Genomic DNA, 24,471 nt, shown 5'->3' with positions numbered 1-24,471 from the left:
TAATTTTAACATAAAAATTAACTTAAATTATTTCTTCTATAAAAAAAGACATAATGTACAGTCACTATTTGGTGGTGACATGATATTATTATACATAGAAAACTCTACAGACTCCACCAAAAGACTATTAGAACTAATAACTGCATTCAGCAAAGTTGCAGGACATAAAATTAATACACAGAAATCTGTTACATTCCTATATACCAATGATGAACTAGCAGAAAGAAAAATCAGGCAAACAATTCCATTTACAGTTACATCAAAAAGAATAAACTATCTAGGAACAAACATAACCAAGGAGGTGAAAGACCTTTACTCTAAAAACCATAAGACACTCATGAGAGAAATTAAGGAAGGCACCAATAAATGGAAATCTATACTGTGCTCATGGATTAATATTAATGATTAATTAATTGATATTGTCAAAATGGCCATCCTGCCCAAAGCAATTTATAGATTCAACGCAATCCCTATCAAAATACCAACAGCATTCTTCAATGAACTAGAACAAACAGTTCTAAATTCATATGGAACCACAAAAGATCCTGAATAGCCAAAGCAATATTGAGAAAGAAGAACAAAGCTGGGGGGATTATGCTCTCTGACTTCAAGCTCTACTACAAAGCTGCAGCGATCAAAACAGTTTGGCATAAGAGCAGACCCAGAGATCAATGGAACATTATATAGAGACCAGAAATAAACCCACACATACATGGTTAATTACTATACGATAAAGGAACCATGAATATACAATGGGGAAAAGGCAGCTTCTTCAACAGCTGGTGTTGGGAAAACTAAACAGCTACAAGTAAGAGAATGAAACTGGATTATTGTCTAACTCCATATACAAAAGTAAACTCAAAAAGACCTGAATGTAAGACATGAAACCATAAAACTCTTAGAAGAAAACATAGGAAAAATCTCTTGGACATAAAGATGAGCAATTTTTTCCTGGACACATCTCCTTAGGCAAGGGAAACAAAAAATGAACAAGTGGGACTACATCAAACTGAAAAGCTTCTGTACAGCAAAGGACACATCCACAGAACAAAAAGGCATCCTAAGGTATGGGAGAATATATTCATAAACAATTTATCCAATAAGGAGTTAACATCCAAAATATATGAAGAACTCATAAAACTCAATCCTCCCCCACCCACAAAAAAAAATTTAAAAATGGGCAGAGGACTTGAACAGAAACTTGTCCAAAGAAGAAATTCAGATGGCCTACAGGCACATGAAAAGATGCTCCACATCCCTAATCATCATGGAAATGCAACTTAAAAACATAACGAGATACCACCTCAAGGAAGTCAGAATGGCCACTATCCAAAAGACAAGAAATAACAAGTGTTGGCAAGGATGTGGAGAAATGGAAACCCTCCTACACAGTTGGTAGAAATGTGAATTGTTATAGCAACTGTGGAAAGCAGTACAGAAGCTCCTCAATAAACTAAAAATAGAAATACCATTCGACCCAGTAATTCCACTTCTAGGAATTTACCTGAAGAAAAGCAAAATACCTGATTTGAAAAGATACATGCACCCCTATGTTTATCACCACATTATTTACAATAGGCAAGTTATGAAAGCAATCTGTGTCCATCAGTAGATGAATGGATAAATATGTGGTACCTAAATGCAATGGAATATTATTCAGCCATAAAAAAGAAATCCTGCCATTTGCAACAAGATGGATGGATCTAAAGGGTATTATGCTCAGTGAAATAAGCCAGGTGGAGAAAGACAAATATCATGTGATTTCACTTATTTGTAGAATATAAAACCAAGCAAACAGAATGAACAAAATAGCAGTAGACTCATAGACACTGAGAAGGGGGAGGGGTGGAGGAGGGAGTGGGGTGAAGCAGGTGGGGAGAGAAGGGGGATAGAGGGACACAAAAATTCTGAATCATACTATAAGTTGGATATGGGGATAGAGGCACAGCATGGAGAATATAGCCAATGATTCTGTAACATCTTTCTATGTTGACAATGAGCACACTAGAGGGGGTGAGGATTTAATAACATGGGTAACTGTTGAACCATTGTGTTGTATATTTGAAAACAATATAAGACTATATAGTGATACTTCAACAAAAAAATTTTTAAGACATAATATACCACTATGCTTTTGAACACTAGTTAATTCCACCTTCTTAACTACTTGACATTTCTACTTACAGTTTCTACTTATTATTTAAGTAATATATTAGAAAGCAGTCCATTGATGGAAGTGCTGAAAAACTAATCATTTTCTTCATGGAATATAAAGAACTGCAGGCATATAGCAACAACAAAGAAATGCAAACACAGTATAATTATTCTTTTGTGGTTCAAATTATATTTATATTATAAATAAGTAGTCTAAGGTCTTGAAGTTTAACCTCTGAGTGTCAAATAAGGTCAGGGGGAGAAAGGTATCTACAGTAACTAAGGTCCCTACCAGACAATCTTCATTTCTACTTGATATTCACTCTAGCCTTATTCCAGTCCAGCTTGAGCATTTGATCTGTACTGGCTCCTCTAGTAGTAGCAGCTAACATCAACTGAACAGTTACTATAAAGATTCTCCCAAGCACTTGGTAGAAAAATCATAATTATCACCATATTTCAAATGACAAAACTGAAGATTATAAAAGCCAAATAATTTTCCCAAGGTAATAGAGCCAGTACATACTGGAGTTAGGATTGGACCAGAGCAATTTAACTCCAAAGCCCATGTACTTGCCCCTTTGCCTTATCAAAGGCAGGGATGATATCTTCATCTTTGTATCTCTGGTTCCCAGCATGCCATAAATGTTTTTGGAATGCATTAACTACTCCTGATTTCTTTATCTGCTCAAATTCCATTCAGCAAGATGGATGTTATAATAGTGTTGCAGCTATTTCATTCTGTAAGTAATTATTAAAAGCCTACCATTTTAGTACATCATGGAGAATATAGCCAATGATGCTGTAACATCTTCCTATGTTGTCAGAAAGTAACTGCGCTAGTGGTAGGGAGGATTTAATAATATGGGTAACTTACTGTTTAACCCCTGTGTTGCATACTTGAAAACAATATGATTGTATATTAATGATACTTCAATTACAAAAGGAATAGATGAGCATAAGAGACTAGAAAGGCTGCACATTTGCTTCATTAAATTATGCTAAAGTGAAAAAAGAATCATACCGTTTGCAAAGAAAAGTTATTTAAAGATGGTCTGACCAAATTAACTTAGAATTAGAAAAGTTTGCTTGTTAGGTTAACAGGATATCAGAATGCTACCAGGACATCACCAGAACTTGATGTAAGAAGTTCCAGTAGACAGAAAATATGGTCGACCACATGGGGACTCTAAGTATGGAAAAACAGAGGAAATATCACAGACTGGAAAAATATATCACTTGAGGAGTTTGAAATACCCAGGAAAAAATAACCATGACCTTTCCCTACTCTAAATTTGATTTGCAGGTTAATATCCTTAGCCATCTGAATCTTCATTATCTCTCAGAGTTAGGGACAACTTATATATTTAGAAAATGGTATAAGAAAACTTAAATCATAAAGTAATAATTTGCTACACTATTAATATGTAACCACCAGTGGGGAAAAAGGAGTATAACCAACATTAACTTTTCCAATTGCTAACATTTTGACAAAAATACATTTTACATTTCTATCATGGTAGATCTCAATCTTTGGTAGTCTGACTGGCAGAACAAAAGCTAAAAGCCAACGTCTTATAAGTAAAGCATAATATGTGTATTTTTTCTTTCAATTAGGTGCAATTTCTACTACTACTCTATCACTGGCAATGTGTTTTAGATCAGAGAGCTGGAAGGAGAAGTCTGCCCTTCAACAATGAGATATAGTTAAGTACAGCTCGACTAGGTAAGCAACTGTGTAATAAGACTAGGGAGATTCAATGCTTTTGAATATCTTAAAATAGTAAAATGCTCAAAGAATTCAAAACCGTGAAAGTCAGGTCAGTTTTGGGCATATGAAAACTATGCAAGACTGACCAATGGTCAATGTGAAACCAATCCACACTGCATTTCAGAGGAAAAAGATTAAGTGGCTAACATAAGTTGGCTGAATATGAAGTATGACTCCAAATCCTCACACTCCTTCAATGACAAAAATCCTCTGAAGTTTAGATAAGTGGTAAATACCTGATACCATGAATTTTATAAGGTCCTAACTTGGTCTTAAATAAAAGATTGACCATTAAATTGGGTCTACATGAAAAATGGTAAATAAAAGACCGGAATAGAATGCTATATCCATCAAGAAAATTAACACCCAGGATGAAGTAAATTTAATGAAAAAAAGCCAGAAACATAAAAAAAAGGTTAATTTAAATTAACCTGGACCAAACATACAGCAAAGACTCGGTAAACACGAGCTGAAGTAAACTCAAGACTAACTGAAGGAAGAAAAGGTTAAAGTGTAAGTCCTAAGGTCGGCTACTTGCACCAAAAAAAAAAAAACTGCCTGACTTCCATCTTAGTACCTTCCTAGAAACACCATTTTAAGAATTATTTTTCTTAACCGTTTTCAGTTTCTATTCCACTGCAGAAACAGGTTATATTTACCTAAGTAAAACTAATGAGAAGAATATTTCTAAATACATATTTACATTTATATCAAAGAAACAAGCATTAGGGTTTTTTAGTACCTCTATACTATTCACTACAATAGCCACTAGCCACATCTGGCTAACTGAGTTAAAATGTGGCCAACCTGAATTGAGATGCGCCACAAGGAAAAAATATATGCCATATTTGGGAAATTTAGTGCAAAAAAATATGTAAAATATTTCATTAATGATTTTATATTTATTATATATTAATATTTCAGATATATTGATAAAATATCTTTTTTAATGAATTTTACCTATTTATTTTTCCTTCTTTTTAATGTGTCTACCAGAAAATTTAAACCTCTGTATGTGGCTGATATTATATTTCTATTGAACAGCACTAGTCTTTATTCCCTTTATGCATCTAAATGTAGTTTAAGACCACACACACACAGAAAACAGTCAATGTCTTCCTCTTCATGTACTTGTGTAAAAAGTGTGACAATAAGCCCCAGATGAGCAAGGTCTATCTTGTTAAAGCGACCAGCACTGCTCCTAGAACGTTGAAGTAGCAGATAAAATAATTGAAAGATGATTAAAAGGGGCTGTAAAAATCAACTACAACTTAAATAGTACATATCCTTTACTGAGCACTAATTATAAACCAGGTACCATACTCTGCATATCTCATTTAATCCATAGATGAATTTAACGAGGTGGGTTCTTCTATTATTCTCACCTTAGAAATGAGAAAACAGACATACACAGAACTATAGGATTCTCTGGTATATCTTACAATATGGCAAGAATTGAAACAATTCCATTGAGAGAGTCTATACAGGAGGTTTACACAACCTTAAGAAGTAAATATTTATTGACTGCTTCTGTCACATGGTACTATACTAGGTACTGTGATATTAAGAGAAATCACAGGTTAATGCAAACAAAATTGAAATAGATATAAGCTAAATCCTGTTACAAATAAATGCCACTACAATCATCTCATATCCTGCCAAAATATTAATATGCTTAATAACTAATGATCCGTAACAAAAATCCTTGTTAAATTTAGACAATCTCTTGGGTTTCACTGTAAAAACTAGCAATCACATGGCACTTTCCCACATTTTCCATGCATAGGATCTTGTAATCCCTACAATACCAGCCAAGAGGTAGGCATTCCGAGAGGTTGGGTGGGATCTCAGAAATATTTAGATTCATTATCTGATCCAGGGATATTCCTTATTAGCTTTAATTCATGTTCTGTGGCTTGTCTAATAGCTACTGGCCAGGATTTATTGGGGGGTGGGGAAGAAGAGAGCTTTAGACAGACCACCTAAAAAATTAGTTCTGGGTTCAAGATTCCTATTCACCTTCAAAAATAAAGCATTGGCGTGAGCAAAGCATCAAGACAGTGTAATTGAAAACTTTCTAAGAGATTTAAAGAGGCAAGTTCCAACAACTTACCACTTTGGGGGTGGTGGGGTGGGGTATTCAAATTCAGGATAAGCCTTCCTCTAGAATAACTCGCATCAATCAGAAAGTCATCCTTATTGAGCTCCTTTTTGAAAATATATTTATTAGGGATCAAATATTGGTCCACCTTGAATAATAAAGCAATATTCAGTACACACTAAACGGTCAACTTAATTTTTAATGGGTAAATGACATGGAAAGAATGGTTCAGGTACTTGTAAATGCTAAATGTCTGGGTATGTCTTCATTGGCTTTTGAACAGTTTCAAAGAGCAGACATGAGGATTCATTAGCTCTTAGCACATATGAACCTGCTCCAAAGGCAGCCAGAGAGTTGCCTAGCAACAGAGCATTTTGCATCTCTCGTCATCCCCAAAGATGCTGCAGCAGCAGCTAGGTCAAGCCTCTCATTAGCAACCTGACAAAGGGTTTCTATCTCCTATTTTACAAAATTATTTTTATTTCCAGATGAAGCTCAAATATCTATGCACTACTCCTACTGACAATGTATACCCTTTTCTCTATTCCTTCTTTAACAACCCCAATTTCAACAGATATGTTTTAATGAACTCATCAAAATACCTGTGACAAAAGCAGACACTGAGAATCCAACAGAATTTATATGCCTATTCACATCACTCTAACAGTTCCATATCTTTGGGGCAATAAAGTAAGGATGCTTAACAAGAGAGACAAAAAAAGATGATGAAACCAAATAATGGGAAGAGGAAAAAGTCAGTTATTTGACTTCAAAATTAACAAAAAGATTACCCAAATTATTTGCAATGCTATTGATAGCTATTCTTATTTCTTTCTTATCCCCACAAAAAGTAATCTCAACCATATAGCAAAATAGCAAAGAGGTAGAAAATTCCAGAGTGGTAATAAATTATAAAAATAGATTGACAGTTTATAATGAATGTAATTCATTAGAAAGGAACTCTGGTTCCCAATTTAATAACTGTGTTATAAAGCTTTAACTCAGATCAATAGCTATTCATTCATTTCTAAAAATATTTCCTAAAATATTTGCTGCTCAGCATGGCTGCCACACAGAACTAAAATATATACTCACATAATCTTCCTATATACACTCAAACATCCTTAAAATAAAACAAACAAAATAAGAAGGGAGACTTTTCATTTTATGTATTTTAAAGAGCTTAATCCAGATTTCAACATAAACCACATATACCCTGATCTCTGAGCTTTGATGCTATCATAAATTTCCCTACGGAAAAGATTCCAGAATGTGTATGACATGTTATAAAAGATAAAGTGTGGTACTAACACGCCCAGATTAAGAATGGTATAATGAGAAATGTTTCAAGGCAAGCCTCATCACATCAAATCAAAATAACTAAATTTTTTAAGTGATCTGAAAGGCACAACGTGATTTTTTTTTTCCTGCAGCCCCTCCCTTTGTTAAATGTACAAACAGCAAAGAATGAATCTTTAGGAGGATTTCCCAGAAGGGTGTCATTTACCACTAAAATATTTCATTCCAGCAGTTGAAAGACCATAAAAGGGTGAATGTCCTCCAGAGTCTCTAATAACGGTAATAGATCTTGTGTTACTATTCACAAGTGACCTCTCAGTCAGGCGATTTAATTTTTCTCCCTGCAGCACGGTTGATTTCACACACAGTGTAATAACAGTTTTTGCACAACAAGACAATTCATGCGATTAGGAGGACTGTATTAAGTCTTTCATGAACAGCATGTGTCACTACAGCTTCAGCTGGGGTTTGATTTAAGATAACCTAATATACGCATGCATGATTCTTCTTTTTTCTACTGTTTTAAAAAAGATTCCTGGACTTTCTTCAGCAGTTTTGCAGGCCATTGCCTGGACCCTCCCTGGCTTCAAAGAATAACTAATAACTCATCAAACATTCACTGAGCACCTTAGAACAGGTACCAAGCTTCTCTATGTGGCAACAGAAATGTATATAAGGCTCCTCATTTCTCCATGGGTTAAACGGAATTTCACTAATGTCTCTAAGGAGAAAAAACATGCTAAGGGACAGAATGGGTATAATGGGTTATAGCAATTTACTTTTATGCTTCACAACATTTCAGCAATCCACAATTCATCACAAAGACAATATGACATTACCTAGGAAAGCTGTGGATAAAGTGAATTCTGAGACCTCCATTCATAAACCCCAGCAAAACAATAAAATTTAAAAATGGAAACCAAAGGAAAAGGTGTGAAATGAACCAACCATCTGGTGATCTGTACCACAATAAAAGGTCCAGCATCATTCAATGCCCAGAGAAGCCTAAACCTACGAACATCCACACATCTCTTTCTGCCCTGCCAATAAGATTACAAAGGTTAAATTCAGAATCTCGGCAAAGAGAGGCTATACTGACAGTTGGAGGAATTCTCAGGGGTTCCCTTAGCCTGACTACCTTTAATTGATGCTGATAGGTTTGTTTTCCTCTTTGCACCCCTGAATCTGTGCAGGCTCTTCAAAGGAGCACTGTCAGCACTCCTCCGCCACTAGGCGAGGAGTGTCTTTACAGCTCACATGTCCCAAAGGGATTCTCCTACTGTTCCATGGCAAGCAGCTCAAACCTGCAAGATTAAGTTCTCTTTGGACTTCTGATGCAGGGGAGATGTTCTCTTCTGGTTTGATTTTCCCACTCTCTATAGAGATCCTGCTTCTCTCAGCAGAGGCTTGTGTGTCCCTTTAAGCAGACCTATACGATGAGATGAGACAATTCCACCACAGTTCTCTTGCCCATGCTGACCGTATTTTGTCCACAGGACACACTAACATCTATGCTTTGACAAATTCTAGGCATGCAAGCCAGTCCCTACATGGTAGGACTCTCCCACTCATTCTCACCATCACAACCACTAGCCAGCCCACCCCTCCCTTCTAAAAGAGCTTTTGGGCAGCCACCAATCCACGGCACACATCTACCCCAACTGCAAGGGATATGCAGCAAGCTGGGTGGGGGGAGGCAGGATTCCACTGAAGTCTCTGTCACTAGGCTTGAGATAAGGGCTGGCACTGGGAGGACTCAGCACTCCAGCCTTTTTCCAAGAATCCTTCCTCTTCACCTATCCACTCATTTCCTAACTCCTAGACCACCAATATGAGTGAGGCATAAAGAGCTATAGCAGTACTGACTTCCAGGCTTATTCCCACTACTCTACAAGTTCTACTGGGAGTTCTATTTCAAAACTCAGGGTCCCCACCAAAACTTCTAACATCCTGTTCTCCAACTATCTCCTCTATATCTGATTACCCCAATACTTTAGGTACTAAATGCTCATCTCCTGCTTGGCTACAAGGCTCTTCAGGATATTGCTTCCAAATACTTGCTCACTATTCACTCTGGAGTCAATTTCCCACACCCTACTTATCCCAGTTGAATATAGTGCTACTTTGCAGTCTTGTTACTCCACTGTCCCCTGCCACACACTTGTGTCTTCGCATATACCCTTCATCCTTCCTACAATTCCTTCCCTTTCCCTGCAACAGGGAAACTTGCAGACCTCTCCATGTATGTTCCAGGGAAAATATACCCCCACAGTGGCAATTATCATCTTGCAGCGAATAGTAATTTTTAATGCCTCTATTAGCAAACTTAAGCTCCAATTTCTGAAAATAAAGACTATATCCTTTTATCTTAATATTACCAGAACCTGCCTTATAGGAGGTCTGCAATATGTGTGTGTGTGTGTGTGTGTGTTGAACAACTAAATCAATGCCTTGAAAATGAATGATAAATAAAATGGGACCTAATAAAAAGAAAATATTCACAGTATTTCAAGATGAATCATAATTTCATAATTCCACTAATCACAGATCAAGTTGTCCCATTAAAAACTGAATGCAATTTGACAACTAAATACACATAAGTAGAGTAAAATGACACCAGTATAATTATCACTAATAATAATTCAGACTACTGGAAACAATGAAGGTAGGCAAGGCAGGATTAGAGAAAAATGTTAAAGAAATAATTTTAATTCGATTACTTTCACATATATCCTGTAACAAGCTAATTAGCCAAGTGTTGCCAAGTACCAGTCCCTGCTGATATGTCTTAATGAATAGATAATTTTATCATTTTAAATTGGCACATTCATTGTGCTAATGCAAATGAGCAAACCCAACTCTCTAAAAACAACAGCTTCAACATCAGCTTATGTTTTTAACTCAGCCTTTATCAAATTAACCTGAACCTTAAATTAATAGGATTTCATTTAATAAGATTTTACTATAATCTAACCTAAACCCTAATCCCTGGACTCCACACTATTCCATTAGTTTGGATAACATGACAATATATTGGAAAATGGTTTATTGGTTCTAGGAAGGTAGGCACATATATCTAATATATTTATATGTTAACTTAATCATACTACAAAACAGCTATCAAGGCCCAAAGTTACTAGGAGGCAAAAACAATACAGTTTCCTTTAAGGAATTCTTCTTATGAACTCTAATTTCAATCTACTGAAAATTTCCTCTGGAGACAGTTAATAGTCAAGATAACTATAAGAAACTTCAAAATTCTAATGTGTCCTTACTCATTCTATCATCTTTAGTATTGTTTGACTCTATGTGATATGATAAATTCAAGTGACATGTATTTTTATATGCTCATTTTCTTTAGCTAGAGAAAAGAACACACAAATTATCTTAAGTGTAGATGTAATCCACTACTACAAGAATCCTAATAAACAAGGATGACAGGACACAAGGTCTCAAAAGTCCACTCAATCCACTGGAAGATTAACATGCAGAATTCACCCTAAGTCACTTAACTATTTGTCTGGCTCCACTGAGTTTGGAACCATGTCAACCCATTTGAAATAAACTGACCTCAGAATGCCTAATTTTATTTCACAAACTGCCCTTAAAACTTGCCAAACAGTCTATCATGAAAAGCTCAAAAGTGTCACTGGTGGGTAGAAGCCCAGGCACTGAAAAGACAAAGGGACAGCAAAAGTCTTAACACTCCTGGTAAGGGAGCTAACATAGCTGTCTGACTTTAAGAATTCTGGAATAGACCTTTCCCGCCAAATCCAACAAATCATGGCCCACCATCTCAATTACAACTATCAGATAGTAGTTATAACTGCAACTAAGTGTCAATAGCTTTCTTTCACTCCTCAACAAGAAAATTCAGTCTGAAACAAAATTACTGTTAGTAATTTGAGAACATTTAAGTATTAGTAAAAACTACTGTGGCTTATGGTTCACAAAGTGAAGTGCTCCAGGACCTCCAGAAACTTACTCCACTGTTTGCTCAACAACGGTACTCAAAGAGGATCATGTAAATGTCACATATAAAAAGTAGCATTTTATATGGAATAGAAACAGGCAATATGCTTCTTCTACTTCATTTCAAATATGTTCTTTTTAATTTGTATTTGTTCAGCAAGACTTAGCTCATGAATCACCTACTCCAGGCAATCTTCCTATTGTGATTTAGTTGGCCCTGTCTGGGCTCAAACAACACCCGGTGCTTCCCTGCATTGAAGTACTTATCACCAGGGCATTCTAACTGTAATGACTATCTTTCCTATATATTGTGAGTTCCCCAACAACTGTCCTTATATCTTGAGTTCCGATGTGTCCCAAAGAGGTTCTCCATGACTGTTTACTGAAGAATTGATTCCTTCATGCATTTTCAAGATCCTAAATCAACTGTATATCTTGCCAAAACTTTCACATGTTTCAAACCTAACAAACAAGGTATTAAAATAAAGGGATTACAACAACCTACTTTTTTGTTCACTAAAAAATATTCCTATCTTTAGACTTCAGCATCTCCCAGTTATGATTACAAACAAAACACTATGAAAGAATAATTTTTGACCATTAAGCAGTAATATATCTCAACAGGAAGCAGCCTTGATTGATGCTGAGTCTAGGGCCATCTCAATCTTTTTTTGGTATGTGCTTATAGGAGTCATTACTCTGTGTGTGTGTGTGTGTGTGTGTGTGTGTGTGTGTGTGTGTGTGTGTTCTATTTAGGCATAAATATCTGGCTAAATGTGATTTGCCTATTTATAGAAGGGCCAATGGAAGCAAAAATAATCACACAAGTTTGAAGATATGGCCAAATTTCAAACAATGCTGAGGTTTCTCTCTTGACATTTAATTATCTCTACAATTACAAGGCCAATCTAAATACAAAGATACTGAACCTTGTTAACTCTTTCAAAACTTTTTTAAAAATAGCTTAATTTAGAAAGAGACAGTATAGCACACTGGGTAAGAGCACAGAGTCTGGAACAACACATGCTGGGTTCAAATCCTGACTTTGCCAATTCTAGTTTTATTGACTTTGGGGAAGTTAATCAAACTGTGTCTCCATTCCTAAGTAACAGTGATACCAACTTCAAAGAGCTGTTGGTAGTACTCAATGAGCTAGTTAATATATGCAAACAAAGTCATTAGAATAGTGACAGGTACATAATAAGTGTATGTAAATGTTAGCTATAACTGTGCTCAAAAAGATAGTGCAGGGGGATCTCACTTTCCAACTTCAAGCTCTACTACAAAGCCACAGTAATTAAGACAATTTGGTACTAGCACAAGAACAGACCCACAGACCAGTGAAACAGAACAAAGGGTCTAAATATTAACCCAAACATACATGGTCAATTAATAGACGATAAAGGAGCCATGGACCTACAATGGGGAAATGACAGCCTCTCCAACAGCTGGTGTTGGCAAAACTGGACAGCTACATGTAAGAGAATGAAACTGGATCACGGTCTAACCCCATACACAAAAGTAAATTTGAAATGGATCAAAGACCTGAATGTAAGTAATGAAACCATAAAACTCTTAGAAAAAAACATAGGCAAAAATCTCTTAGACATAAACATGAGCAACTTCTTCATGAACGTATCTCCCCAAGCAAGGAAAACAAAAGCAAAAATGAACAAGTGGGCCTATATCAAGCTGAAAAGCTACTGTACAGCAAAGGACACCACCAATAGAACAAAAAGGTATCCTACAGTATGGGAGAATATATTCATAAATGACAGATCCAATAAAGGGCCGACATCCAAAATATATAAAGAGCTCACACACCTAAACAAACAAAAAGCAAATAATCCAATTAAAAAATGAGTACAGGAGCTGAACAGACAGTTCTCTAAAGAAAAAATTCAGATGGCCAACAGACACATGAAAAGATGTTGCACATCGCTAGTCATCAGAGAAATGCAAATTAAAACCACAATGAGATATCACCTCACACCAGTAAGGATCACCACCATCCAAAAGACAAACAACAACAAATGTTGGCAAGACTGTGGAGAAAGGGGAACCCTCCTAACACTGCTGGTGGGAATGTAAATTAGTTCAACCATTGTGGAAAGCCGTATGGAGTTTCCTCAAAAAACTGAAAATAGAAATACCATTTGACCCAGGAAGTCCACTTCCAGGAATTTACCCTAAGAATGCAGCAGCCCAGTTTGAAAAAGACATATGCACCCCTACATTTATCGCAGCACTGTTTACAATAACCAAGAAATGGAAGCAACCTAAGTGTCCATCAGTAGATGAATGGTTAAAGAAGAGGTGGTACATATACACAATGGAATATTATTCAGCCATAAGAAGAAAACAAATCCTACCATTTGCAACAACATGGATGGAGCTAGAGGGTATTATGCTCAGTGAAATAAGCCAGGCGGAGAAAGACAAGTATCAAATGATTTCACTCATCTGTGGAGTATAAGAACAAAGCAAAAACTGAAGGAACAAAACAGCAGCAGACTCACAGAACCCAAGAATGGACTAACAGTTCCCAAAGGGAAAGAGACTGGGGAGGATGGGTGGGAAGGGAGGGGTAAGGGGGGAAAAGAAGAAAGGGGGCGTTATGATTAGCATGTATAATGTGGGGGGGGGGTGCCACGGGGAAGGCTGTACAACACAGAGAAGACAAGTAGTGATTCTACAGCATCTTACTACGCTGATGGACAGTGACTGCAATGGGGTATGTGGGGGAAACTTGGTGATGGGGGGAGTCTAGTAAAAATAATGTTCTTCATGTAATTGTAGATCAATGATACCAAAAAAAAAAACCATAAAAGGCAGAAACAAACAGAAAAAAAAAGATAGTGCAGCTCCTAAATGAGTAGACTAGATTTAAATCTATTTATCATTAGAAATTAATAGTAAAAGAAACAGTTTATTCCAAAGTATCAGCCAGGTTATCAAAGGCCTATAACTGACTTCCTCAACAGAGTTCAGAATGTGATCAAGCTTGCAAACATGACAAACCCTCGTTTTTTACCTGTAGTACTTTATGTGAAATTGATGAATTGAATATCTTCCTGCAGTAAACTTAAGGTAATGAATCACAATCCATATACCAATTAAAGGTAATTAATAAAAAAGTAAGTGTCTTAAGATCTTTAAGCCTCAAATCAATCAATGATAAATATTTATAACATGAACTCCATATCTATAGTGTTGTATTAGAAGCCATTTTTTATCTTCTGTAAAGTTTTATAAATTACATCAGTTTTTGTATATTTCTAGTATTTCAAGTCATGGTTACTATGTTGTTTATAAATTCATCTCTTCCATATACTACTACTGTTCTCTAATTTGTTGTTTTTGTAAAGAAATCAATTGGTTTTTGTACACTGATCTTACATCTGTCCACCATATCGAATGCTCTTATCCATTCCAAAAGCAACAGCTTTAAATAAATTCTAAGTACTAGGAGCTTTGAGTTTTTTATTTTGCAGTACATATGTACCTTTTATTGTATTTTCTTGAATTTACAATGTCCAGAACCTTGAGAAAAATAGTAAAGTTAGCATCCCAGACACACTTGGATTCCTAACATCAGTGGAACTGAACCTAAATGAAATCTAACTTGGAATGATACCTATGTCAGTATAAATACCCACCCCACCCTTTGTCCTGTGTAAGGCTTTTTACCTTGGATTCTATATTATCTATATTGGATGATAACATTACCAGATCTTATATCTGAATGACCTACCTAGTTTTTCATTTCACCATTTAATTTTTAACTTGTGTCATTTGTTTCAAGGTTTGTCTTCTAGAAACAGTATAGAATTTTAACCCAGTATGAGACTTTCTTTTGATAAGGGAATTCAATTCATTCACAGCAATTGGGATAACTGACATAACCAGAATTATTTCTACCTTCTTGTTAATATTTTGTCCTTTTAGCTTAAAATTTTTTTTTCTGTTTGTTGTATTACTTAGAAATTGTAAATCACTAACTGTTGCTAACAAGGATTTAACATATTTAAATTCACTTTTCTACCAACATCAAGAAGAGCTCAGTTTCCAAACAAAATTCCACCCTTAGCATGTTCATTCTTCACACTGTTGTGTTCCCATTCTCTACTCCCACTACTTGCTATGTTTTTAATCTTGGACTTTAGTTCCTCACAGTTGTTTTTCCTGTTTTACATAAACAATTATTTTAAATTAGCCATAAGACTTACTTGATATTTTGACCACCAGTCAACATTTCTTCTCTATGCTTTCTTAGATTCATTTTCAGTTTGGGTGGAGTACATCTTTGAGGAACATTTTTTTTCCCCATAAAATCAATAAGAAATGTTCTTGAATCTTACACACTTGAAAAAGCCTTCAGTACCATCACTCATAAAAGGCAGAAGAGGGAAGGGTTATGCCAGGTTCAAAGTGATTTTCCCTAATAAATTGGAAAACAATGCTCCAGTCTATTCCAGGACCCACTGTGTTACCAGTAAGAAACTGAAGATCAAGCCAATTTTCACTAAGTTTTTCTTTTCCTACTCATCTCTGAAATCTCTTATAGCTTTCTCTGAAATCTCTTATAACTTTCTCTTTATCAGTGAAGTTCTGGGGATGGATTTGGGCACTGATAGATTTGCACTTATGCCGCTTAGTTTTCAGAGGGTCCTAACAATCTGCACTGCTTTTTCAGCTCAGGAAATATTTTCTATCATATTTTAAGTTGCTCTCCATTTTCTCTGTTTCCTCCACCTGGACTTCTTATAGAAAGATACCAGAACTCTATACTGTCTCACAATCTCTTAACTTCAATTTTTTTTTTTTCTCTATGTTCTGAAATATTTGCTTGAATATTCTGTAAATCACTAATCCAGACTCTATTTACTGGGGCAATCATGCTTTAAATTTATAAAACCTCTTGTTCTTAAATTTCTTTTCTTTCACAGTATTCTTGCATACCTAACAAAAACATATATCATCTCTTTCCAGCATCTCAGGACTTGGATTGTTTTGCATTACCTTCTACTCCCCAAGCTCTCTTTCTTCTAGAAATAGATTCTCTGGTTGGTCATGCTGTTAAACTTTCTCAAAAGTCTGGTAAGCCTTGATTATCCACTTATATTTATGAATCAAGGCCAAGTTGATTGTAGGGAGGTGGCATGGGTTGCTTATGAAGATGTAAAGAAATGTTTACTTAAATAAGACTCCTATTTGAAGGGCTAAAAAAACAAATGGTAAGGGATGGCAATGAGCAGCTTCACTTCAGGGCATCTATGATACAAGCAGGCAGGGGACAAATACACCATTCTCCTTTCCTTGTCTGCTAAGAGAAATTTTATTCTGGTAATGGTGGACTTCAATGTATTTTCCCCTTGAGCAGATTTCCACGCCTGTTATGAAGTTCAGTTGCCACAATATCTGATTCCTGAGTCCTTCATCAACACTAGAAACCCATCCCAAGCAGGCAGTTCCTTAGAGAGTTTTAACCAGACAACAAAGTTACCATTACCTGATATTCAGTTGGGAGCAGACAGACTCCACTGCTCTGAAGACAGTTCGGGGCCCCCATCTTCATCAAACTCCACCCATCCCTTCTGATGTTCTTGTGTTCTCATCCCTTCGCAGTGTTCAGCAACACAACAGGACAAATGACTTTTGTTTTAGTATATGAGTAAGCCAGTGAGTATCACAGTGATATAGGGTTGAAGTGAAAAATCACAAACAATTTCTTCAATGAGAATTGTAAGCAATTTATAATCTGTCAACTCCTCAGAAAAAACTCAGCACAATATTAACACTCAAGCAAGAAAGTGACACCTTGAGTATAAACTCCAGACTTTGTGCAAAAACAAACAAATAAAACAGAAAAACAGAAAAGGTTCAAATGCCAGTTAAACATATTTTATTCTACAGATATCTATGTGGGGTTTATAAGGAAGAAATAAACATATTGTCACAGGATGGGATAGATACTTGACCTTGTATTTTGGTCTGTGTTTCTCTTTGTCTAATTGCTGCATGCTGACAGGTTCAGCCTAACTTTGCTCTAGGCATAATCAATACTATGGCTACAAGGGAACAGTAGTACAGCACTTCTTATCTGTACAGCTCTTTATTAAAAGTACTATACATCCTGGCTTCTTTTTGCTGATGTGGGGAACATAGGAAGCTGACTGACTTCACAGGGTAGCAATTCACAGAACCCGGTGTCAATAGAACAGAGTGCAAAGTGTCCAAAGACTCTTTGTGCAAGTTCTTTTATAGAATATATTTTCTCCTTTTCTCACAGCAGTAACTTACAGACCATTAAATTTCACACATTTCCTATTCATTTTCCATGTTAAAATATGGCTTATGACCCAGAGTAGAACTATCACAGGATTCTTCCTTGAAAGTTAACTTTTTACTATTTGATAATATATGACTTTTAAAAGGCCAGCAAGTCATGGGCCACAAACCTAGCCACATAAGTGATTTTAAATGGTTCAAAAGTGTGTACACTTTTACAAATGAAAAAATTAACCCTGAAAACATCTCAAAGGATAAAATTATCAAAGGTTGTAACTGTTTCCATCAAGAAAGACCTTTAGCTAGATTTAACAACCACAGGTAAAATGGAAGTAAAAGACCCTAGAGTTGTAAAATCCAAGTAAGAACAAAACAAAAAACACACTTCCAAACAAGAGAAAAATAAGCAAGCAAGTCTCAAGGGTTTGAAAGATATATTGATTTTCACCAGACTTAATTTGTTAAGCTACTCACAGAGGGTTAGGTTTTAAGGCAAGAACTTGTGGTTCTCTCAAGTTTATAAACTATTCCTTTTTGGCACAGTTCATTTTATAAGTCAGTCAAAAGGAAACTGATATGCCTTACATATGGTATTTATTCCATTGAGGTTGAGATACTAAGCTATAGGGTTTTATTTTAAGCCATCTTGGCCTATCTAAAACTCCCCAATCTTTAGGTTATATTTAATTCAGATACCTCATATTTAATCTTGCCATAAACTCTTAACAATATAGGCAGAAACATTGGAAGAAAACACATCTTCTCAGGTTTTAAAAATCACTAACAAGTAATCTTGATATCTAAAAGAGAACATAAATTTTTGTCAGGTGTCATATATATGATATACTATTAAGTATCTGATAATTCTTACAAGATTTTCATAAAATCACACAACTATGCAAAAAAAAAGCTTTTTCTACCACCTCTATTATTCCCTAGGACATAATACTTCAGATGGAAAAATCTCAGTAAAAACAGCTATGGGGAAGCTATAGCTAATATAGCTAATATAATAAGTAATGATTATAATTATATATTCAACGTATTATTTATAATAACTACTATAATAATTAGTTGACGTGGTTAATATAATATAGCTAAACTAATAGATATTAGAGAAGATTTTAAGAGGTGAATAATATCTCTTTCTTCTCAAAGGACCAGGAAGCCACAAAAATAAAATGGGAGTTTGGTGGGAGGAGTCTGAAGTAGATAAACAGAGTTTACCTGAAGCTTCCAGAGGAAACATGGAAACATATTACTGGAAGCCAAGGTCAGAGTTGGCAAAGAACTAAACACAAAATCTAAAAGGGAAAGAAGTAGGAGGAGGGGAAGAAAAAGTAAGGTTTCTGTCTTGGAGTCATAGAAGCAAGATATAATCCCGTATATAGATGGGTTGAAGATCACAGAGCCATATGTGGTTAACAAATGAGATGTCACTGTGCTGACTTGAATGGGGAGACAGGAGAGCATGTGCTGATTAACTAAGAGTTAACAACCTCTTCTTAAGGAGCTTATATCAGTCCCAGACATTTCCAAATTGTCCATAAGCATATTACACAGGATGGTCAATTATTGTCTAAGAGTTCAAAATATGATTTGATATTGCCCTTACAAAACCTATAAAGTTCAGAAATGTTCTCATTTAGGCCTGGCAAACACATCGCCTTAATTAACTCAATAGAGCCTTGGTTTAATATTCCCTACTACTGATTTCACGTCAGATGTGAGCAGATACTGGACAAATCAGAGAAGTAGAAAATAGTCCTCTGAAGAGGAAAGAATTTAGCTAACTGGACATTACTGTACATGAGCCATGAAGCCATGTACTCTGACCGTCATTCAGGCATCTCTGAAGGCAGCCTGAAAGATTTACATTAAATATGGGAAAATACTATTACTCATAGATTCAGGAAGGCAGGAACTGTTAAACGTAACCAAAAAGCACATGAATCAATTACCATTTCCAGAAAAGAACACTAATTTAGGAAATAGATGTCTCTCTCACTTATTAAGCAAAGATTCTGATATGAAAACCTCTCTCTCAACTAAATAGATGTGTTTAAAATTTCCAAGGCTCCCATGGGAATTCCCACAGGATGCTCATTCTTGGATCTCTCCCCAGAACACTCAAAAGACACTTCCTGCAAGAATGTAAAAGGCACTTAACTTTTACTGAGCACTGCCTGACCTGAGGTTGTAATCTTCTGCAAATTAAGTCTCATGATGTCTGGGTAAGAAAACTATAAGGATTATTAGTAACCGCTGACAGCATTTCCGGATACAGGGAGGAAAAAGTTTCTTAATATTTTGAAGTGTTGATTTATTGATGTGGCTTTGGATAACTCTTTTAACATTATCATCTGTATCCAGTTAACTCTAAACTGCTACTCACAAGGCTAAGTTCCCTTCAGATCACTTAGCTCCACTGGTCTTCCTCATGGCCCTAAATGTAATGGGAATGTATCCACAGGGAAAGCAGGTGAGAGACTCAAGATCAAACCACTTTGGGGAAGGGGGATCCATCAAAATGCATGATAAGATGTAACAATCATACTTTTTGGAAGTACATTTCTTACCACTACTAACACTAATGTTATATTACTAATTGATATTGATAATTTGCATAATTATTATTTAGGACTTGTAAAAATAATGTCTATTAATGCCTTAGAATAATAACCATACCAAAATATACTTCCTATGTGGCATATCTCCTTCAAACTTTTCAAATATTTTCCCTCACAGGGTCTGAAGGATTCTTACAATAAATCAAGTTGTCACACAAGCACGATACTGAGATAAGCATACTGCAGACCAGCAAATTCCACTATAGTTTAGTGACCACCAAAACAGAGATGGAAGACAGCCTCTAAATTCTTCCACTGATCTACCTGTTTACTTAGCTTCTGCTTACTGAGGTTGTATCTTCTGCAAATTAAGTCTCATGATGTCTGGGTAAGAAAACTATAAGGATTATTAGTAAGACTTGTAAGTCTTAAGATTTTTTTTTTTTTACTGTCTACTCAATGAATTTGAGCCAATAATTGCTTAAATATGGCTTCTTCCTATGAGAAAAAATAAACACACATGAATTATGAATGTATTTCATGTAGTCTTGTCAACTTAATGAAAGAAATAGAATACAACTGAAACTCATTTCAACTAAATTTAATCCAAGTATCTACTCTAGAGTTAGAAAACTTATATTTTCAAAATAATCAGTCCTCTCTTTTTGGCTGCTTTACCTTGTAGCTAAATGACATTGAAATGATATGAAATAGTCACTTCATAATGAAAAGTAAGAATACCATTTCCTACTTATAGGACATTTCTTTTGTATTTTTCAAAAGACTTAAATAACTCCACTTCTAAATTCTTATTAATGATATTGCCTTTGCTTATGCATAAATTTGGGCAACTATATGTAAACATTTCACCTACTATTCATCTTAACAACACAATTACACTGGATGTTTTCCCTCATTTCTTTCAGAACAGAAGTACCACAGAACAAGATACTGACTTCAATTTATAGCACTGTGTCTTAATAAACATTTATTGAATAAATAAACGAATCTGTAAAGTCACTCCAGTGTTTACCAACCTTTTCCATTTCACGGCACACTTGAAAAATGTTTATTAGGATACTGGATAAATAAATGAAACACCAGGTGGCTCAATGCTACCGGCCAAGGACTTCTGGCACCCTGAGCTTATACAACTACCTGGCTGCCTGAGAGCTGAAAGAGATAATATTTCGGCACCTTTAACACATTTACAGCATTTCAGTGTCCGCAGAACACTGAGACTAATTGAGAAACTGAGAGATTCTCATCTATGTATTTTTCTGCCCATTTAGCATACTCCCACTTTTATTACCAGGAAACTATTTTTCCTTTAGGGAATCAACCTACCATCATTCCACATAATCATGGTGGCACAGACAATTCCAGGGTCCTGACACTTCACTGACCTCCATTCTACACAGGATGGCCAATTAAAGTGCCCCCCCCTTATCTTGCCATATGATTGATTTAGTGTATACACATGACTCAAGCAAGGTCAAGCCAAGCATCTCTACATCTCTTTTCCTTTTGGATTGTGAGTATAAGGCTATAAGGCTTTGGACTTCCAACCAATTCACAAAGGAAAGAATGAACTGTCCAGTGAATACTCTGTCTAGCCACAGTTGTTCTAAATCCTAAAGCTAATAAAAACTAAGACAGGGGGGTTTCTGTTACTTGTAACCAAAGCGTTACCTAGAATTTCAAAGACCAAATGCATTTCCTGAATATGAATACATACATACATATATATATTCATGTAATATATGTTTTATATCAGTGGCATACATACGTCAGGTAACCTACTATATGTCTTCTTAAGATAATCTCCAGGCCCTTTGTCTGTGCATTAAGTATTCTAAAGAGTTTACCCTACAAGGTGTCAACACCGAAAGAAAACCTTTGGTAAAAGCAGGATCATTACAGAAGGTAAAGGGAGAAATAAACTTTATATAAGATATCAGCAGTTTGCTAAACTGAAAGGAACAAGTATGACAAGTATTGGGGATAAAAAGGAATTCCAAGTATATTAACTTCATATATTCAACATGATTATTCCATCTCCACCAAATTTTTTCCTATAGAAACACATAATTTTCTATAAAGAGATGGACTTCTTCTTCACCATGATTTAAAAGAAACACAAGCATAAACACTAATGAACAGAAGATAGTAAAAATACCATACCTACTTGATTAAGAAACACTTTCCTTCAAAGGAAATGAATTCTAGAGATTCTATCCAATGGGAAAAAATTACAGATTACTCTGCCAAATATATGGTAAGTGTTCAAAGGAGTGGGGAAAAGTCTTACTAATGCCTACAGCTTTCTTGTTACATTCCAAGCTCTGTGCAGATAGGAAGAATGATTGTTTTTTCCCTCACATCCCAGCATGTGACTCAGTGCCACATACAGCAAGGACTAATATGTTTTAGCTTATTAAATGACTGAATGAAGATAGAATCAAATTGTAAGAGGTTAAAAAGAGATTAATACCTATTGTATAGGCACCTTTATCCTGAATTAATCTATGTCCACTTTAAAAGATCATCAGTTTTAGAACTAAGGGATATGAATCTTGGAATAGGCTGAAGAGTTAATAAAAGCATTACAAATTAGCAAATCCACTAATAAACAAAAATACAATAATCATGCACAGATTTCCTGGTAAGATGTAGTTTCATTATAAGGAAATGTTTGCATCATTAAGTATACATCAACTCAGACTAAGGAGAAAAAAAGAAAAAATTGGGAAAGTAAAGATAAAAAAACAAAACAAAACAAAAATCAACCCACCATTTAAAACCTTAATAAAAATCACCTACAAAGTAAGAATCATCTACAATTCCAACAGTTAAGCCTTACCCCCATTACTGTTCCACTATTTTCTTGCTTTACCTGAGAGGAATCTGCCTGGGCTAGTTCTGTAGTGACCTTCAGTATTTGGCGGAGATTTTGTCCTTTATCTTCAACAAGGAGATGAGTCAGCAGAAGAAGAACATGCCCAGGGATCACTGTGGTAATAGGGAGCAATGACTCTACTGAAGCCACCCAGTCTCTTGCTGCAGACTCTTCTCTCATTACTTCAAGGACCCTCCAGGCTGCAAATACTGAACCATACATGCTGGTTATGGGGAATGCAAGCGTGTAGGAGACCTGAAAAATAAACACAAAAAGGGTATGAATAAATGAGGTAAGTATATTTGTCAGAATATTTCTAACATCCATTTATTTGATATTTCATTGTAAGAAATCAATCCTTCCAACAAAACGAATACAAAATTTTCAATTCCTAACAAAAATATCTCTGAACAAAGGGTTATACTAAAAGAAAATAGTCGTTAGATGGAACTCTAGAACAGTTTATCACTGTTACTCATATTTACTGTGGGAAGTTAAGGCTGAAAAAAAAATTGACTAATACACAAGATTTTGAGGCCACAGAGTTTGGAAAAGCCATTATCACTAAACAAGTACTCACCAGTGAGAGGGAAGATTAGGAGGAAAAAAAGAACACTATACTGGCCCAACTCCAGGCCCTGGTAAAAGCAACCCCAGGCAGATGGCAGATTTGGACTGAGGCTCATTTTTGTAACAGTATGTTGATATTTACAGAGTTTTTCATCTGGAGCCTGGGAACTCATTAATAATTGTGAATAACTTCTGTAATAAGAAATAGCTTGACAGCTCTAAACTGAAATGATACCCAGAAAAGCTGTTATATTTAAGTCAACCTGAGAAATGGCTCCTCATAGAAATAAAGTAGTACAGTCAGGAACAGAGAATAGATAGGACTCTGCCAACGTGAGCTATGTGCCCAAATGGGTCAGAAGAAGCCAAAGACATTAAAGCAGCATTAGATACTGTCTGCTAATGAAATACTTCAATTCACTTAGGAATGTGATGAGACAAATTAGAAATCTGTAAATTTTAACTGTCTTGCTATTAGAGAATGACTTACACGGATAAGAGTAATAATTAAAAGGGTGGGAAGTTAAACTTTATAATATTTTTTAATAAAAGCTTGTGTTCCACACCAACTCCTTGCAGTGCAGGTCCTTGGACCAATTTGTGCGCACGTGCATGCGCGTGTGTGTGTGTGTGTGTGTGTGTGTGTGTGTGTGTGTGTGTGTTGGGAGTAGGGGTTTCTTTCCACATCCAACATCAAGCAACTCTTGAACACCAGCAAGGTGTCTGAGAACTCAATTCTGACATTATATCTGCCCAGAGAGAGCACCAGATTCCCCAGGTTAAGGGCTCAGTCCCACAAGACTGCCCTCTACCCCTGGCTCCAGACACCAGTCGCAAGCCACAG

The 24,471-nt window shown here is 35.8% G+C and overlaps 1 protein-coding gene across 6 annotated transcripts in view; it reads right to left on the bottom strand.

The window, feature by feature from the left end:
- Window positions 1-24,471, bottom strand: part of FOCAD (focadhesin) — a 274,352-nt gene that overhangs the window by 175,950 nt on the left and 73,931 nt on the right. For all 6 annotated transcript variants that reach the window (XR_005025293.2, XR_005025296.2, XR_005025295.2 and 3 more), the window contains one exon: window positions 23,055-23,312. Coding sequence is in view for 3 of the 6 variants with exons in the window: in XM_057498735.1 (XP_057354718.1) it covers window positions 23,055-23,312 (258 nt within the window). In the remaining 3 variants the exon portion in view is untranslated. The remainder of the gene's footprint in view (window positions 1-23,054; window positions 23,313-24,471) is intronic.

This window comes from Manis pentadactyla, chromosome 3 (genome assembly GCF_030020395.1).
Source record: "Manis pentadactyla isolate mManPen7 chromosome 3, mManPen7.hap1, whole genome shotgun sequence".
Classification (NCBI taxonomy): domain Eukaryota; kingdom Metazoa; phylum Chordata; class Mammalia; order Pholidota; family Manidae; genus Manis; species Manis pentadactyla.
Note: the sequence above shows the minus strand (reverse complement) of the source record. Positions and strands in the feature narration are given on the sequence as shown.